General features: G+C 36.3%; 1 protein-coding gene across 2 annotated transcripts in view; it reads right to left on the minus strand.

The window, feature by feature from the left end:
* Positions 1–16,739, minus strand: part of LOC117117110 (kinesin-related protein 1-like) — a 53,677-nt gene extending 36,938 nt beyond the window's left edge. For both annotated transcript variants that reach the window (XM_033261317.1, XM_033261308.1), the window contains exons 1-5: positions 16,711–16,739; positions 14,232–14,493; positions 6,181–6,980; positions 5,683–5,821; positions 1,971–2,103 (exon numbers count right to left, since the gene is read on the minus strand). In XM_033261317.1, coding sequence (XP_033117208.1) covers positions 1,971–2,103; positions 5,683–5,821; positions 6,181–6,980; positions 14,232–14,493; positions 16,711–16,721 — 1,345 coding nt within the window. In that variant the 5' untranslated portion in view covers positions 16,722–16,739. The remainder of the gene's footprint in view (positions 1–1,970; positions 2,104–5,682; positions 5,822–6,180; positions 6,981–14,231; positions 14,494–16,710) is intronic.
* Positions 16,740–17,107: the final 368 nt, after the last annotated feature.

The following is a 17,107-nucleotide window of genomic DNA, read 5'->3' on the forward strand; positions in this document are numbered from 1 at the left end:
AGATAAGTTAGGGCGTTGAATTAACTATCACCAATTATTGACACGCGAACACGACATCGTTAAATAAACAATGTACTCTCAACGTTCATTTCAACGCAACGCAACTCAACGCAAACGCAACGCAACGACAACGGGTAAAACGCGTTGGGATTTTTGCAATAAAACTGTCCGGTACTGTACATCTTTTTGCCAATTATGCTAAGATTATAATGTTTCTTTTATTAAAATAAACCTAAGTACTCCATATCCAGATTAAGAAAAGGTATGCTTTAAATGTGAACAAAATAAGAACAAATTGTGGCTGAGGTGAATTTTCAAAAAATGTTTATATTTCTTGAGTACATAAAAACCAACCAATCTTAACCTTACATATGTGCAGTAGGTGTGACTATGTAATACCCTATATACAATAATAATTACAGTATCTATCTTTGAATTAAGTATGTATAATAATAACAAAATAAGAACATTTTGAATCTAAGCAAAATTATAGAATATATAAATTATAGAAGGTTCTTATAAAAAAAATGTATACAGTCCGAGTATAAACATGCACTGAAGGTTAATATAGATGTCTCGTTGAAAACATGAATAACTGAATTATATGAAACAGAATATTCGTAAAATTTGGTGTTTATAAATAGGATGTTTTATTATTATTTACACCAAATATTTTTGTTATTGTCGATATGCATAACCGTTGCATAACCGGTCTAACATTTGATTCCCTACTTTTTAGCAATCTCACTGATAGTATACGGTTGCTGTGTAAGTTTATGTAACCATCAAAACTGCTGCCTTCTGTTTAATTTACTATAAGGTAACATTCATTATTCTACTTTTGGCAGTTGAGAAAAAAAAATCTTAGTACAGTATTCCAAATACAGAAACCTTAATTCATCATCATCCTCATTATTTATTAAAACTCTTGTAGACCTATATAAATGTATATGATTTTCAATCTTGATAAAAGAATGGTACAGAATTATTATAATTATTATTGTTATCATTATTATTATTATCATTATTAAATAATGTTGATGTTGAATTGGCTATTAAATGGATGTACATACTGTATATCATTTGTGTTTTGGTGTACTCTTTCACCTGGTTGTTGCTTGATGATGTAAATAGCATACTGACAATACAGTATACACAATGAGCAGCAGTGACAATACTTACAGTACCATACCAAGCCTAGCCTATGCCCTAATATCAATTTCAAAGTAGTCTGTGCATAGGCCTTCTAGAAAAGTAGAGTAAAGTTGGATGAAATGAATACATATACAGAAAATATAAAGTAAGTTTTCAAGGAGCATTTAGGGACCAACCACTTTCACCTCAGCTGTGTGTGTATAGGATTGGCTATATTCACATAGGCAAGTTTTGGAAATATGAGGGATTTTTATATTAGTTTTACTCAAAAACAAGACGTCATTCTGTTTTTTTAATTAATAGGTAAATGATATGTTGAAATTTATGATGATACAATTTAAATGATGTAAAAAATTCAGGTTTTCTTCAAGAAAACGGCAAAGATCGATAATATTCGTACGCCGATGTGAGGGCACTGTTTATTTAATGTTTACATTATGTAACGGCCCGAACACGAACTTTAACAGCATGGTTAAAGCGATACGTAAAGTATTTTATTAATTTAATAGCAGAATTACCCCTTCGAACAACTCTAAATCCAGGCATTAATGTCGATTTATACATTAAATATTAAAAAATGCATTTTATAAAGCCTGTTTCAACAGCTACTTTCACAACACAACACTACATCTTGTTGGCGAAAACCACTTCCGCGTTCGAGAGCTAAGAAAAGGCTGAGCGTAGCGCGTCTATGAAAAGCGTGTTCTAAACAGTTGGTGTCTCGCTTATACACTAAATGAAACTGCTGTGTGAATGAGGAAAAAGAGAATGAGGCAAGGTAATGCATTTGGGTGTGAGTAGGGAGCCAATCATACCTAATGATACTTGATGGAAGGCTAGTAACTGCTGGTCTGCTGTGCTGATTAGCTGTTCATACTCCTGTTTCAGTTTTTGGTACCTCATGTCATGTTCATAAAGTGAAAAACTTGCTTCAGTTCTTCCCAGTAACTGTTGATGAAATAAAATGAACACAGATCTAATGTATGATATTAAGTAACTTGATGCAATATCCGACCCTTCAAATTACAATTAACTATTAAAGATTATTATTCAGGGGCGGATTTAAGGAGGGAAATAGGGCGGTTGGGGAGAGAAACATACCCTGCTTTTGTCACTGCCGTCTTAAAAAAAACACACAAAATGGCATAAAAATATTAATAAATGCAACAATTGGATAATTATGTATAACACATTAGGTCTATATGATATTGGTACCCCATCTAGCATTAAAACCATGAGTTGCAAACTCCTTTCCATCAAACCACTACTCTAGGTAATCTAACTGGTAGCTTATGCTCTAGTCTAGTACTCTAACTTCACTGTTTTAATTATAATAATAAGTATGGATTTATAAAGCTCATAATGCATATAGCCTCCATGCGCTTGACCTTTGTTTGAGCTTATAATCCCTGAATTATGCCTACTCCTTAAACAAAGTGTGGTTGGCTGTTGACTCTATATTCTTGTTTAAATAAAATAGTGTTCTAAAAGTCACTTGATAGTTTTTTTGTTTTTTTTTTAATAACTTTTTGGCAATCCTTGAAAGGCAGCATCATGTTCTTGTTATGTTTTTCCAGAATTTAAATTTGAATTTGAATTGAATTGACTCTGGAGAGTTCATCTGCCCTCAGTTCAGCTGTTGTTATTGCTGCGGAGTGACCATGACACCCTCCTACTTCAATGGCTGCTAAAGGCCACAAAATGGGGTTGTTAGATTAGTCGACGGCAGCTCAACCGGATGCAGTTTTACGTCTTACCCAGGACAGACTAGCTGCACTTAACTACACTTACTATAAACTGGCATGAACAAACCAGTAGGTGAATTGACTCAAGAAGTTGATACCCTTAAGGAAGACATCACTGAACTACATGAGAGATTTAAACTAAGAGGTAATTTGATATTCTTTGAGATGTCTGAGAATAATTAACTAAATTCTTAAAAAAGGAATAAACACAACTCAGGCTATGGTCACACTAGCGTCTCAAGCCTGGCTTGACTCACCGCGGGTGGGATTTCAAGCCAGGCTCAAAATTCTGGGTCGGTCACACTAGTTGGATTGATCTCATGTCCGAGACTGGCTAATCTGTCAGCAAGCACGCCAAAAATTCTCGTTTTGTTGTTTGTTTTTTTATTTTCCATCCGGTCTCTCAACTCGGGTTGGCCCCACAAATCTACCAGGTCAGCAGTTTCCTGGTCGCTCCAAATCAATCGCATTATTATTAATTAAAATTTGAATTAACTTTTATGAAAAGTAATGATTGCGTCTTGATTGAACACACATGAAGAACTCGCAGGTTTTTTATTCGATAACTTCTAAACGCAACGGCGTCATGGACTGTGACTGGTCGACAGCCGACGAGGAAATGTCAATCTCGGTCACGCCAGGGTCAATCCAAGGTCAATATGGGTGCAGAGCCGGGATCGAGATAGGTAGATTGAGATCGAGGTCACGCCAGGCGCGAGTTGGTGCAGATGCGGTGAGTCAAGCCAGGCTTGAAACTCTAGTGTGACCGTAGCCTCAAGTAAAGAAGTTCTAAGCAGCACACTTCATCTTGAACAAAGGTTTATTTTAAAGGCCATATACCACATGGGTCCCAAATCCCTCATAAGATTAGACCTGTCATTGAAAATAAGGGGTATTGTCAAGGACCATACTAAATTTGAAATGTTAAAAGCAGCAAAAATTTGGAAAGCAAGGGAACAGGAGCTCTCCAGAAAACTTTAGAAACAACTATAATTTCTGGAGATATAGTCAGTGCCATTGGTATTGCAAAAAAAATTCTGTAGAGAGCTAAAATGTTTAAAGAGGAACTTAATTTACATTATTACTGAAAAAATACTGTATTTACACAACAATTACTTTGAAGGAGATTAAGTTAATTTGATTATTTATGGCAAAAAGTGATAATTGCAATAACATTATCGATTTTCTTAGAGAAGGATGTTTGTTTTTTGCTTTGTTGGATAATCTATCTGTTATTTATTTATACGAATTGTGACCACTTACTTTAAAGAAGCGTGACGAGCACAAATCAAGAATTTGTCTCATAATTTTTCTGAGATTTATCAAAAACACTTTATTAAAAATTTGAAGTTCAGAAAGTCGAGCTACTGTACTCATTGGTTGTCAACTCTTCTCCGTAAATGTGCATCTCCTCGTGGTGTTGCTCTTTAAATTGCTCAATTTTGGATTTAATTGCTTCTGATTTTGAGGAATAAAGCTTGACATCACTGAATTTGAGTTGTGTTTACCACCACGATTTAAGTGGAGAGGCTAAAAATGTCTTAATAAACACAATTTTGCAGGAGACTGGCCAACTTGGGGGATTTTATTTTATTTATTTATTTTTATTCTATTTATTTTTTATTTTATTTTTATATTATTTATTTGCTTTGTTTGTTGTTTGTTTTTTTTTTTATTTGTTGAAATCACCCATTACATTTTAATTATATTGCAATATGACCTGAAATAACAATTATGATGGATGTATAAGCTCTGCTTATGTTTCTAAAATCAACTAAAGTAAAGTAAAGTAAAATTTTTAAAAATAGTTTATATCCTATCCACCGCCCAGGTGGAATTTTTTCAAGACCACCTGCCCACACGAGAAAAAAAAACTTTTTAGAAAAAATGAAAATCACAACAATCACGAAAACTAAGGCAAAATTAAATAGACGATTCATCTGAAATAAAGTCCACACAGGATAGCTGTTTGTATAACAGAAATAATCATGTTTTGGTATTAATGTTTAATTAACACTTTTAACAATTAAGACATTATCAAAACAAAAAAAACATTTGAAAATTAACAAGGGCTCTAGCTAAATTTAACCACTGGTATGTACAACATTGGTAGCTGCATGCACATGTTCATACCACTCACATCATCACTCTCCGTCAGAGTGGTGATAGATGGTGACCCAAAGAGTAATTGCATCTTTACTTTGCCTGTCAACCCATCCGTTTCACTCTCAGTTTTACACAAAAAAAAAATTGAAAAAATAAACAAAGACTACTTTGCAGGTGGAAAACGGCGCCGCAAGCAGGTGTTAGAGATGATACGTGTGCCAAATAAGATGACAGTATTATTATTATTATTTTTATTATTATATAGAGTTGGTCAGAGTCACAAAACACTAGCCTAGGCCTCATTAGATTCTCTAAAACATTATAAATCATAATTCTTTACCTTCAAAAGTATTTTAAAAAGTACGAGCCTGACCTGAAACAAATACAGTATCACGTACCACAAGATCTCAAAATATGTATTCTATTTAATGCCATACTTATTTTCTTAGGCAGAGAACATAGCAAAGCACATGGTCAGGTGTTCAGTTTGGTTAGTTATGTGTCACACCATGGTATTTCTTTACTCCATGAAATGTGCTCATTTGTGAACAATTCGGTGAAAGGCAAGTCGAGTTCATAAATTTGAGAGTTTTTATCTGCTACATTTTTAAACTCCTTCCCAGAAAACGGTGCTAGGAATATAAAACTGTTTAAAAATCTTTGAATACTAATGTACCTTTGAGTTGACACGCTCAAGGAAATGCTGACATGCGGTCGTAGGTTTGGATCCTGAGAATACCTCCGACACTTTGTTGATAAGAACTTCCTGGGTATTGTAAAGTCTTTGGAAATGTAATGGAAAACTCAATTTGGTGCTAGAAAACAAAAGAAGAGTATCTTAAGACCTCCTCAATGGATTCAAATAAGGATTGCCAGTGACCAAAAAATAAAAATCAATTTTTTTAATATATTCATATTTTTCCCATTATAAATTTAAAATGATGGGTATTATGACATCTCTATACTAAAGTATACAATGCTGCCACATTCTTATAATAAGTACATACTGGCAAGATAATTTCCAAAAATAATGTGTTTTTTTTTTTTTGATAAAAGACTTCCTGTCGAATTCTAAAGTTATAAAAAAAATCAGAGGCATGTAAAAAATCATGTGTAGGCTTAACAAGTTCATCTTTTTAATTTAGTCTTTTAATATATTAAACATTTTACTTACCCATCAGTTTTCAATAAAAATGGTGGCTCATCACCTTCTTCATCAACATCCAGCAATTCATCATCTTGAGAATCACTTTCATTCTTAACCGTAGCATTTCCCAAACTTGAACTAAATCCCTTAGAGGGCTTACAACTCTTCTTTTTCACATCATCTGCCCCTGCTGATTTACACCTAGAACTTTCTTCATTCCCAACCTGAAAACGACTTGGGGCGCTTTTCATTATTTTTCTAGCGAGGACTTGTGCATTGTGCGCAGTTTTATTCCCTCTAATTGTAAGTCGCTTGTTAGTGTTAGTAGTTCCAGTCCTTATCTTTTCATCAGCTCTACGCTGCTTGCTAGTGTTAGCAGCAGAAACCCTTCTCCTCTCATTGCCTGATTTTGACAACAAAGATTTACGAGAACAACTGCTGGTGACCTCTGAACTAGGTCTTTTACTGTACTTTCCAATTTCAGAGGAGGAAGTTGAATAATGATTACTAAACGATGAAGAAATTTTAACCTTTGATAGTTTACTGTTCAAGTGCTTTAATTCTGTTTCTAAGATCTTTATGGAACTGTCTTTGTTTGATAGTCCTGTTGCTGCTCCTTTAATTTTTTTGTTTGGAACAGCAGATTTTGTGGATGTGTTTGGTAACTGAAGTAACTGGGATCCTGACTGGGAGGTTTCTTTTCTATACTGCTCTTCACTGTGTGTCTCAACTCTTTCATTATTAATTCCTTGTTCTTTTCGCAAAGTTTTTGATTCCTGTTTTCGTGCTGTAATTCCTTTGGTCTTTTGTTCATTTCCCTGATCAGTCTGAATAGAAATATATATATTTTCCAAAAATATGACTTTCAAAGGCAAATTGTGTTAATTTATGGCATACAAGCTTTTCATGGGTTTTGAGGGGTACTGAATTTAAATCTGCTGTATGCCAAGCTAAAAAATGACTTGAAAGCCTCCAAATACAATATTGCAGCAAAAATTTGGATATCTGCCATAATAATATTCCACATAGAACAACAGTTTTTTAGTCTACTGTATTCTCAAGTTCAGCCATTAGCGGTTGCAGAAATACAAGATGGCCACCAAAATGGCCATCAAATTTTAATATTGCACACCTGGAGTTTTCCAGAATTAACCAAAAGATGATGCAAGATACCAAAAGTCACATCCTACAAATCATTGGCGACATTCAAATTTAAAATGGCTGTTTGTTTATTGCACCGCAAAGCGGGCAGGGGGCGAATACATTGAATAATAACGATCAAATCAATTCTGTGATTTGAGACAGTAGCACAATCTAAACTCAATTTCAGTCATTAGCAGTTGCAGAAATCCAAGATGAATGCCAAATTTTAATATTGACCATTCACTCCCTTAACCCTTTCCAGTCTGCCCCATTACCATTGCCTGAGGCTGTACCTAAACCTAAGAAATTATATCATCTACACTAAATGATGGGTTTTTACTGGGCACAGGCATTATTTGGTACAGGAAGCCCTCTACAGAGATACTCCTACATCACACTCAAAAAATCCTTTAGAGGGCAGCCTAGCTATAAAATAATTATCATGAAAGCTATACAGGGCGTACGTACAACGTTCCTGTCTATAAAGTATGGTTGAGGAGGGCGCCATACGACTGGTAAGGGTTAATAATCCATAGAACAGTTGCTTTTTTTAGTCTCTGATTTGAGATGATATTGTTAGGTGAGCATACAGTTGCACCACCAAAAGGCAAATTTTGCAAAAATCTAAGATTTTAAAATTTAAACAACTTCCATAATATTCCACATTGGACAACAGTTATGGTTTGTGGGGTGTATCATGAGAAACTAGCTTGGTGAACTACCCTGTTTGATATTGGTAGTCAAAGTTCCATTTTCCACAACACTACACTGAAGAATACACCAATACCAACGGAAATATCAGAGTGTCCTCGCCCGCAAGTAATACTGAAGAGCAGGTGGAAAAGACAGAAATCAGATGACTTGTAGGAGAAACTAGTTTGGTGGACTACCCTAATTTTGGGAGTCCGGTACTATTTTCCACAACCAAACTTTGTAACTGTTGGAGAATACAGCAATACTAGTAAAACCTATCATCAAATAAAGCCCCTTTCAGACAGAAAATACCGCAATAATACCCTAATCACGCCGCCGTTATTGCCGGCGCAGACCCTTTCACACAGCTAGTTAAAATACGGTAATAATACCATATCCTGTCTGAAAGGGTTCTCGCGGAAAAGAGTATTTGATGTCTGTGGCGCTTGTGCTTGTTAACAAAGTGGGCGCAAGTTTTTGTTTACTCCTTTAATCCAATATGGCCGGGGATGAAGTCATAAAACTGCTGCTTTGCAAATGTTTTTTAATGCTTGCTATGTTTGCAATACATATAAATTGAGAAACAGAAGGTTTTTAATGCGTTTCGTTCAAGGGACGAAAGAATTTAGGAAGCGTTTAAGGCGAGGCCGGCTTGAATTTCGAGCAGCTAGGTGCAGGCGATTTTCGCGTCTAAAAGAACCGTCAGCTAGCGATTTCATCGGCTTTGTTAGCTGCAGCAGCGGTTGATGACTGCTCGTGTGACCGTCTGATTTGTTATGCCTCAGTGCGTAAGACGGCGATGAACCCTGTACCCTTTCACATCGAGTTGGGCAAAACTTGCTACGGTATTAATGCGGTATTAAGACAAGGTCCCGAGGAGGTCTAACTGAAGCCGGCGTTTAGGCGTATTTACCCGTTCACATAGAACGCCGGCGTTCGATTAATACGGTATTAATACCGTTTTGCAGGTCTGTCTGAAAGGGGTATAAGTGTCCTGCCCCACAAAGATGAACTGAAGAGCAGTTGGAAAATACGATGTACAGAGAAACCCACAACCAAACTTTGTAACTGTTGGAGAATACAGCAATACTAGTAGAACCTATCATCAAATGAGTGTCCTGCCCCACGAAGACGAACTGAAGAGCAGTTGGAAAAGATGATGTAAGAGAAACTAGTTTGGTGGACTACCATTTTACAATACCCAACATTGCTACTGTTGCAGAGTACACTAATAGCAGTAGAATCTACCATCAAATGAGTGCCTTGAACCACAAAGATGAACTGAAGAGGTCTTTGTGAGACAGGAAACTTATTTGATGAAAAGCTCTACTGGTATTGGTGTATTCTCCAACAGTCACATGAGTTGTTTCAAGAGGTAATTGACTCCACCAAACTATTTGACATATTAGACTCGAGTGCTTTTTAAAGCCATCCAACATTGAGCCTGTTGGAGAATACACCAATACTAGTAGAAAAGGAACAAATGATAAACTTGGAGAAAAGTTGGTCCAAAGATTTGATAAAGTAATATAGCAAATCAGATTGTGACTGTGGCTTCCACTAGAGAAAAATCACCATTTGGTCTTTTTTACAAGATTCATTGCTCAAGACGATAGTAAAGTATTCATACGTTTAATTAGCTTACAGATCCCAAATATATTTGAGGCCAATAGTACAAATCAGAATAATTTGAAGGATTCACCAAAATAGTTAAAACAATCGTGGTACAGTAGACCATTAACTGGATGGCAAGTAATTGCATATTTGATTTTAAAAAAGCTTTCAAGTTTCACCTTCGACATAAAGAGCAAATGCCTGAAAACTTTAATGCATCTTAAATAAAAAAATACAAATTGAGTATTAAAATGTTGCATTTATTATCATTCATATCATTATTTATTTATTAACATGGTTATTATCATTCCACAACAGACATGCCAACCCATAAAACCTGCAATGTTGGCATCACCCAAAAGTAAAAGATAATCAACATCAGTTTTGCACGAATGCAACACAACAGCCCTGAAATCAACTGAATCTTGAAAACAATCAGTTGACATTTGACATATTCTCCTGAATGACATCAATAGTTAAATTTGATTTGTCAAATTTGTGTACTGCATCTAACTTTCAGACCATCTTTTCTCTAAGCTTGAGAGTGACATTTCTGGCCATCTAGAGGTGCCTCAGGCAAATTTTATGTTTCAGCCCCAATTTACGGGGCACTGTTTGGGACATGTATAATTTATGTTACAATTTAGCCATTCTGTAGACACAATTTTTACTTTAAAAAAATTCTGTAACTTCAGAAGAAATTGTGTATACAAAATTTCTTTACAGTAAAAATTGTGTTCACAGAATTTTATTCTGTAACTACAAACTTAAATTCTGTCTCCACAATTTCTTCAGGGAAAAAATTCTGTCCACAGAATTTTTTCGGAGATAAAATTCTGGACAGAATTTTTTCCCTGGAGAAATTGTGTAGACAGAAATTCTTCAGAGATAAAATTCTGTCCACATAATTTTTTCCCTGAAGAAATTGTGTAATCATGCATGAACAGCGATGGCCAATCAAATGTACAGAAAGTTTTAATGCAAATTAGGTGTGGAGCTATTTTTTTGTTTTTACAACATAAGGAATATTCCACTGGTGGTTACAGTGGTAATAACACAGTGTAACAAACCTATTAACAATCTTTTCAGGTGACTAGTTTTTTTTGTTTTTTTGTTATTTTTTTGTTTTTTTTTTCTAGTTTTACATCATTCCTGAATTTTTTGTTTTCAGGTAGGCCTAGTAAGCAACTTTCTTACAATATTAGTACTGTATACTGTACCTGACCTAGGCTAGGGGCCTAGGCCTAGTTAGGCTTAGGAAAGGAGGCCCCCCCCCAACCTCTCTAGACCAGGCCTAGCCGCAGAGCCTAGGCCCTACTTGGGCCTTAGAGAGGTTAGGAGGAGAGGTTATTGACAAATCAATGTCACTTTTCTCTTTTATTTATTCTGTTCTCAGGAATCGGTCTACAAATATCTGTTATAGGCCTAGGCCTGTCTGTGATTTTTTTTTCTCATTGTTAGCATAGGCCTACCTACCTGGCCTACTGTCAGCTCTAAAAAGTCCTAGCCTAGGCCTCCTAGGAGCTAGGCAGCACAGTACTACTACTAGCCTATGGGGATGCCCCTCCCCCTCAAAAACTCGCCCCTTACCAACTTGCCCCCTACAAACTCCTGAATAATAATAGTAATACTATGATGATAATAATAATAATAATAACAATAATAATAATAATAATAATAATAATAATCATAAATATTTTTTTTTAAATGACATTTTTATTACAATGTATTGTTATGTAGTCGTATTCAATAATTTACAATAGAGTAATTCCGTATCATTTATTTAGGTATCATTTGGGTAATTCTGTATCAATGGGTAATTCCCTATCATTTGACCGGCTTACACAATCTGATTTTACTAGACCTACCAATGGATATGGCAGTATACAATATTACAGTAAAAAAGAAAAAAATCAGGTCTGTGAAGTGGGTAACCATGAAAAGTGTTTTTATTCAGGAAAGGATTCGAATATACATAGAGTATAATTAATAACTATTTGGTAATGTTAGGGCCTAGCTCTGCGGCTAGGCCCTAGGCTAGCTAGGCTAGGCCTGGTCTAGAGAGGTGGGGGGGGGGCTTTCCTAAGCCTAACTAGGCCTAGGCCCCTAGCCTAGGTCAGGTACAGTATACAGTACTAATATTGTTAAGACAGTTACTTACTAGGCCTACCTGAAGACAAAAAAATCAGGATTGATGTAAAACTAGAAAAAAAAAAAAAAAAAAAAAAAAAAAAAATAGACACCTNAAAAAAGAAAAAAAAAATAGTCACCTGAATTAAAAATGGATCCTGCTAAGCATAGATTGTGAATAGGTTTGTTACACTGTGTTATTACCACTGTAACCACCAGTGGAATATTCCTTATGTTGTAAAAACAAAAAAATAGCTCCACACCTAATTTGCATTAAAACTTTCTGTACATTTGATTGGCCATCGCTGTTCATGCATGATTACACAATTTCTTCAGGGATAAAATTCTGTCCATAGAATTTTTTCCCTGAAGAAATTGTGTAGACAGAATGTAAGTTTGTAGTTACAGAATAAAATTCTGTGAACACAATTTTTACTGCAAAGAAATTCTGTATACACAATTTCTTCTGAAGTTACAGAACTTCTTTAAAGTAAAAATTGTGTCTACAGAATGGCTAAATTGTAACATAATTATACATGTCCCAAACGGCGCCCCGTACAAATTTGGTAGGGCTGCAGTTTAGAAACATACCTGTAAAATTCCCTCCTCCCGTCTCTTACTATTTTAAAATTCCTGGATTCACTGCTGGTATGGTGAATATGGCCAAGAAAATTAAGATTGACAGCCATTTTGCCGACAACACAAGCGTCTTGCAAATGTAAATGACAACACTCGTAATAATAATATAATAATAATAATAAGATTTATAGAGTGCACAAATCCACTCGGCTCTACGTGGTATTACACTAACAAACCATAGTATAGATCCAAAAAATGTTGTTCAATGTTGAATATTTATGGAAGTTATGTTTAATTTAAAAATTTGGCAGCCATTTTGGCGGCCATTTAAGGGTGGCATCAGGATTTGCCAGACAGGGAGGGGGTCTGCGGTCCACATGGGGAGGGGGAAATATCCCCAACAAAAGCAAAGTGGGTGTGGTCAGGCATTGCTCAAAATGTTTAAAAAGTGATTCAGGGGTGAAAAATAGACCGAATTAGCGACGAAAGATGACGTCATCACAATTTGGCTGAGTGTGTATAAAATTGTAAACAAAGCCTACAAGTCCTATTCTATAAAGTTGCGAGTTTCTGCATGGTCCAGGAAAACAAGCAAAAAAACCAAAGTACGCGAGTACAATACTTTTAAAACATTGGTAGTTTAAGGAAAGTTCATAGATCCATCAGAAGACGTTTGATTTGAATTTCATGTAAAATTAAGTTAAATATACGTAGAGTTTTTACAGGCTAGGCCTTGGCCCCTGACACTTGTTGCACGACAACGCGACATGGCTGGATGTGATGATTGAGTGAGGCCTGACTGTAAACATTCAGCTCCGTGCTGTCGTCAAGTCTTTTACTTGTTTAAACATCCAGTCTGCCAAAGTTATTGGTGTGAATTTAGGAACATTATTCATTTGAATAACTTAGCTCAAGCACATTCATCGACCGACGCCATGATTCACTGTGTAAATCGCCTATCTTCGTGCGATTGTTTTGGTCGAATACTTACTATAGCTTAACAGCGTCGATCGCTCATTCGGTCAATTGACAATTTAGGGGTTTCAAAGGGGGGCCCCCAGCACTCCACAACAAGAGGCACTGGTACCCGGCCGCCTCGCTGCTGCCACCCCGCATTCATTTTGAATATTTTAAAGTTTGAATTTTAGTGGTGGTACTGTGGGGCCGATTTCTCAAATCATAATATAGACTACAAAAACTGTTGTTCTTTGTGGAGTACTTTATAATAATTAATATAAACATTTAGCAGTCAATTGGATGGCCATTTTGGTAGCCATCTTGGATTTCTGTATCTGCTATGGGCTGACATTAACTTTTGGTGGTTCCAATGTATGCCCTGACCACTAAAATCACAGAATAGAATAAAAAAATGTTGTTCTATGGAATATAAATGGGAGTTACTGGCAATATTAAAATTTAGCGGCCATCTTAGATTTCTGCAAACTGCTGGTTGCTGAATTTGAATTTGCCACTGTATGCCCTAACTCATCAAATAATTATATGTGGAATATTGTGGGTTATGGCAAAATATCAAAATTTGGCAGCCATCTTGGAGTTGGAAGCTTGCCAAGTCATTTTTGAGCTTGACATACAACAGATTTAGGTTCAGCACCCCTCAAAACCCCTAAAAAGCTGTGTGCCATAAATTAAAACTATTTTCCCCTAGTACCTTAAATAAGCACATTTTTGGAATTTTTGCCTAGTCTATAAATATGAATGCTGAACACTAAATATTTTAAAAATTAGTAATTTTACTTGGATTAAAAATTTTCAAAGAGAAACATGGTATCTTTACAGCACCAGCATTAAAAATTTACACTGCAGTACAAAAGTTACAGTACCAACAAATATATTATTTATACAATTTTGTGTCATTCCATCAAACACATGAGGAAGCTGAAAATACATTATTGATATACCTTAGCAAGTACATCCCTTGCATTCTGTGCTTTTGCCAACATTAGTTCAACTTCACTAAGTATCAATGCTTCCATATCTTCTTTCCCCTTCCCTTTTTCTTGGTCTTTAACAACTTCCTGGGTGTCATCCTGCACCTTTTTAATTTTTTTCTTATTTCTTGGCCATGGCTTGAGGAGAGTTTTGCAGTCTTTAATCACCGCAGACTCAATTGCTTTCTTCTCTCTAATTGCACCATATATGTCAACAAGTTGCTCCAGTACCCTGGAAAAAAGTATGGGAAACTCAATGGTCAATGGTTAATATCACCACAGCCCGCTTTTGCCAAAATTTTTTGAAAAAGTGGTAGAATTTCAAAAAAAAAAGTCGTCCTCAAAATTTAAAGGGTGGTGCGCAAAATTCTACAGGTGGATATAGTCCCTACGGTTGAACATGATGTAGGGGTACTGGAAATTTGATTTGACCTGCGACCTCAATTTTATGTTTTTTCTTTCCACACCTTTAGGCTGCTACGATCAAGAGGAAATCGTCATTAAGAAACTGTAGGTAGGAGTAGCTTTTACTACGGAGTGGGGATTTCGAACTAATCAATGCCCAAGTGCAGTTACCAAAGAACATCTGTGAAATATGTATAAAAAACACAGCGAGTATGCGCTTGGAAAGGCTAGACAGCCAGTAAGCATGTGCACCGGGTAAGTGATGTTGTCGAGCCCTGCCAAGCATGCGCAGTTATCAAAAAGACATCTCATGAACTAAACAGCGTCTGTGAAGAGGGTATGAAATAAAATAGGAAAAATCAAACTATTTTATGCAACAATTAAGTATGCGCAACTCAAGCTAACGCGATCATGCATGGCAATGAAAATTGTAAACAATGAAAATTACGGTCGAAAAGCCTTGGCTATCGAAGGCCTACAGTGTATCATATAATCGTCAGGAAGGATTATACAGTAAAATGTCCATTTTACGTACGGTACCCTTTGCTACCAAGGGGTGTTCGTAAATTGAAAAATTTGTAAACTAGATTGGGTGTCAGTTTCCAACACCAAGGCCTAGCTATCGCCTGCCATTGAGCGCCGATAGGCTGACTGCGACCAGGCCTAGCACAAACCAACAGTGCAGCAGCGTGGTCTATCGCGCTAGAGCCTAGCTGAATTTACCTCCAATAAAAAACAAATTATTTTAATCGCTGGCATTCTTCCACTTAAAAAAGATGTTGTTTCAACTCTTAAAAACTGAATAGTAATCAAATACTAATAAAAGTAATTGGACAATTCGAGGAATACCCGCCATCGAGTTGGGATTCGCGATCACAAAATTGAACATGAAACGTCCTAGGGACGGATTTAGGGGGGGGAGAAGGGGGAATGTAAAAAAAAAATAAAATAAAAGAAAGGAAGAAAAATAAAGAAATGATCGCCCAAAACGCCTCAGAAGTTGTTTTCGGACGTCTAGAAAACAAAAATTTTGTTGGGGCATGAACCAAGACCCACTGGAGTGTGTTATCTCGAGTCTCCCCACACACCCCCTCCCTTTTTCAGACATATCTCTGGATCCACCCCTGCCTCCTGTTGGGGCCCTAGACTGGAGTCACAAAAATTCAGGTACCATCGAGAAATTAGGTTTAATTTTCATGTTTAATTTCCTATGTTGGAGATAGGCCCTAGGCAACACATTTATTTATTTTGTTCTTCATGTACAAAATTTAAATTGTAGGCATACTGTAGGTGGGGTTGCGAACCTTAGGATCTGTACCCCTGGATGCATAGTTAAATATTCCAGGGATGTCCTCTATTTGTATTTTCTTGGCGAAGATGGAAAAACTGGCCTCTCTCCATCTTGTCAAAACCTTTTATAATTTTGAAAGTTTCAATCAAATCACCTCTTAGTCTTAGTTGTTATGTAGTAGGAAGCGTAGGACCGATGACAAGCGAAAATAAAAACCGTCCAATAAAAGAGCAAAATGGTACTAGGAATGCAACGAACTAGAAAATAACCTATAAATACCATAATATTAATTGAAAGTTAGTTTAGTAATAATAGTATTCATTTTATTTGCTTTTAATTAAGTAGCCTATGCCGTTACTTAGTAGAAAGACAACAAAACATTACTGTCTATAAAAAAAGGATGATAAACTGATTGACGAACTTATAATGATAATTAGGCCTAGTATATTTTAGCATTTTCGAAACTCCATTGGCGCTTCATTTTGTTAAAAATAAACCGCGACCGAAATGAAGCGCAACCGAAGTGAGGCGCACCGAAACGAAGCGCGACCAAAATGATCTGTATTCCCGCCCTCTCTCTATACTACTAGTACTAAACTAAGATGTAGTAGGCCTACTGTAGGCAGGCTAGGCCTAGTAGTAGCCTAATAGGTCAGGATAATACCAAATTTAACAGAAAAGAAAACACAGTTACACAATTGATAAATTAAGCTCTAGGCCTAGGACCTACAGTAGGCCTAAATTATAGGCTACCTTGAAAGCATAGAATCAGAGGAGTCACCAAACATCACCTAGTATATTAAATTTAGCATTTTCGAAACTCCATTGGCGCTCCATTTTGTTAAAAACAAACCGCAACCGAAGTGAGGTGCAACGAAACGAAGCGCGACCAACATGATGATTTGTAGGGTGCAGGTCAACTCGGCCACAAGTCAACTCGGCCACAAGTCAACTCGGCCACAAGTCAACTCGGCCACAAGTCAACTTGGCCACAAGTCAACTCGGCCACAAATCAACTCTGCCACAAAAAGTTCGGCTACAGCCAACTCGGCCACAAGTCAACTCGGCCACAAGTCAACTCGGCCACAAGTTATTTAATGTAAATCTAAGTTTTTGCATCCTTTTTCTTCAATATATGATTGAAATAAAG

Source organism: Anneissia japonica, unplaced genomic scaffold, assembly GCF_011630105.1.
Source record: "Anneissia japonica isolate Jap-2015-1 unplaced genomic scaffold, ASM1163010v1 scaffold407_len587689_cov185, whole genome shotgun sequence".
NCBI classification, from domain to species: Eukaryota; Metazoa; Echinodermata; class Crinoidea; order Comatulida; family Comatulidae; genus Anneissia; species Anneissia japonica.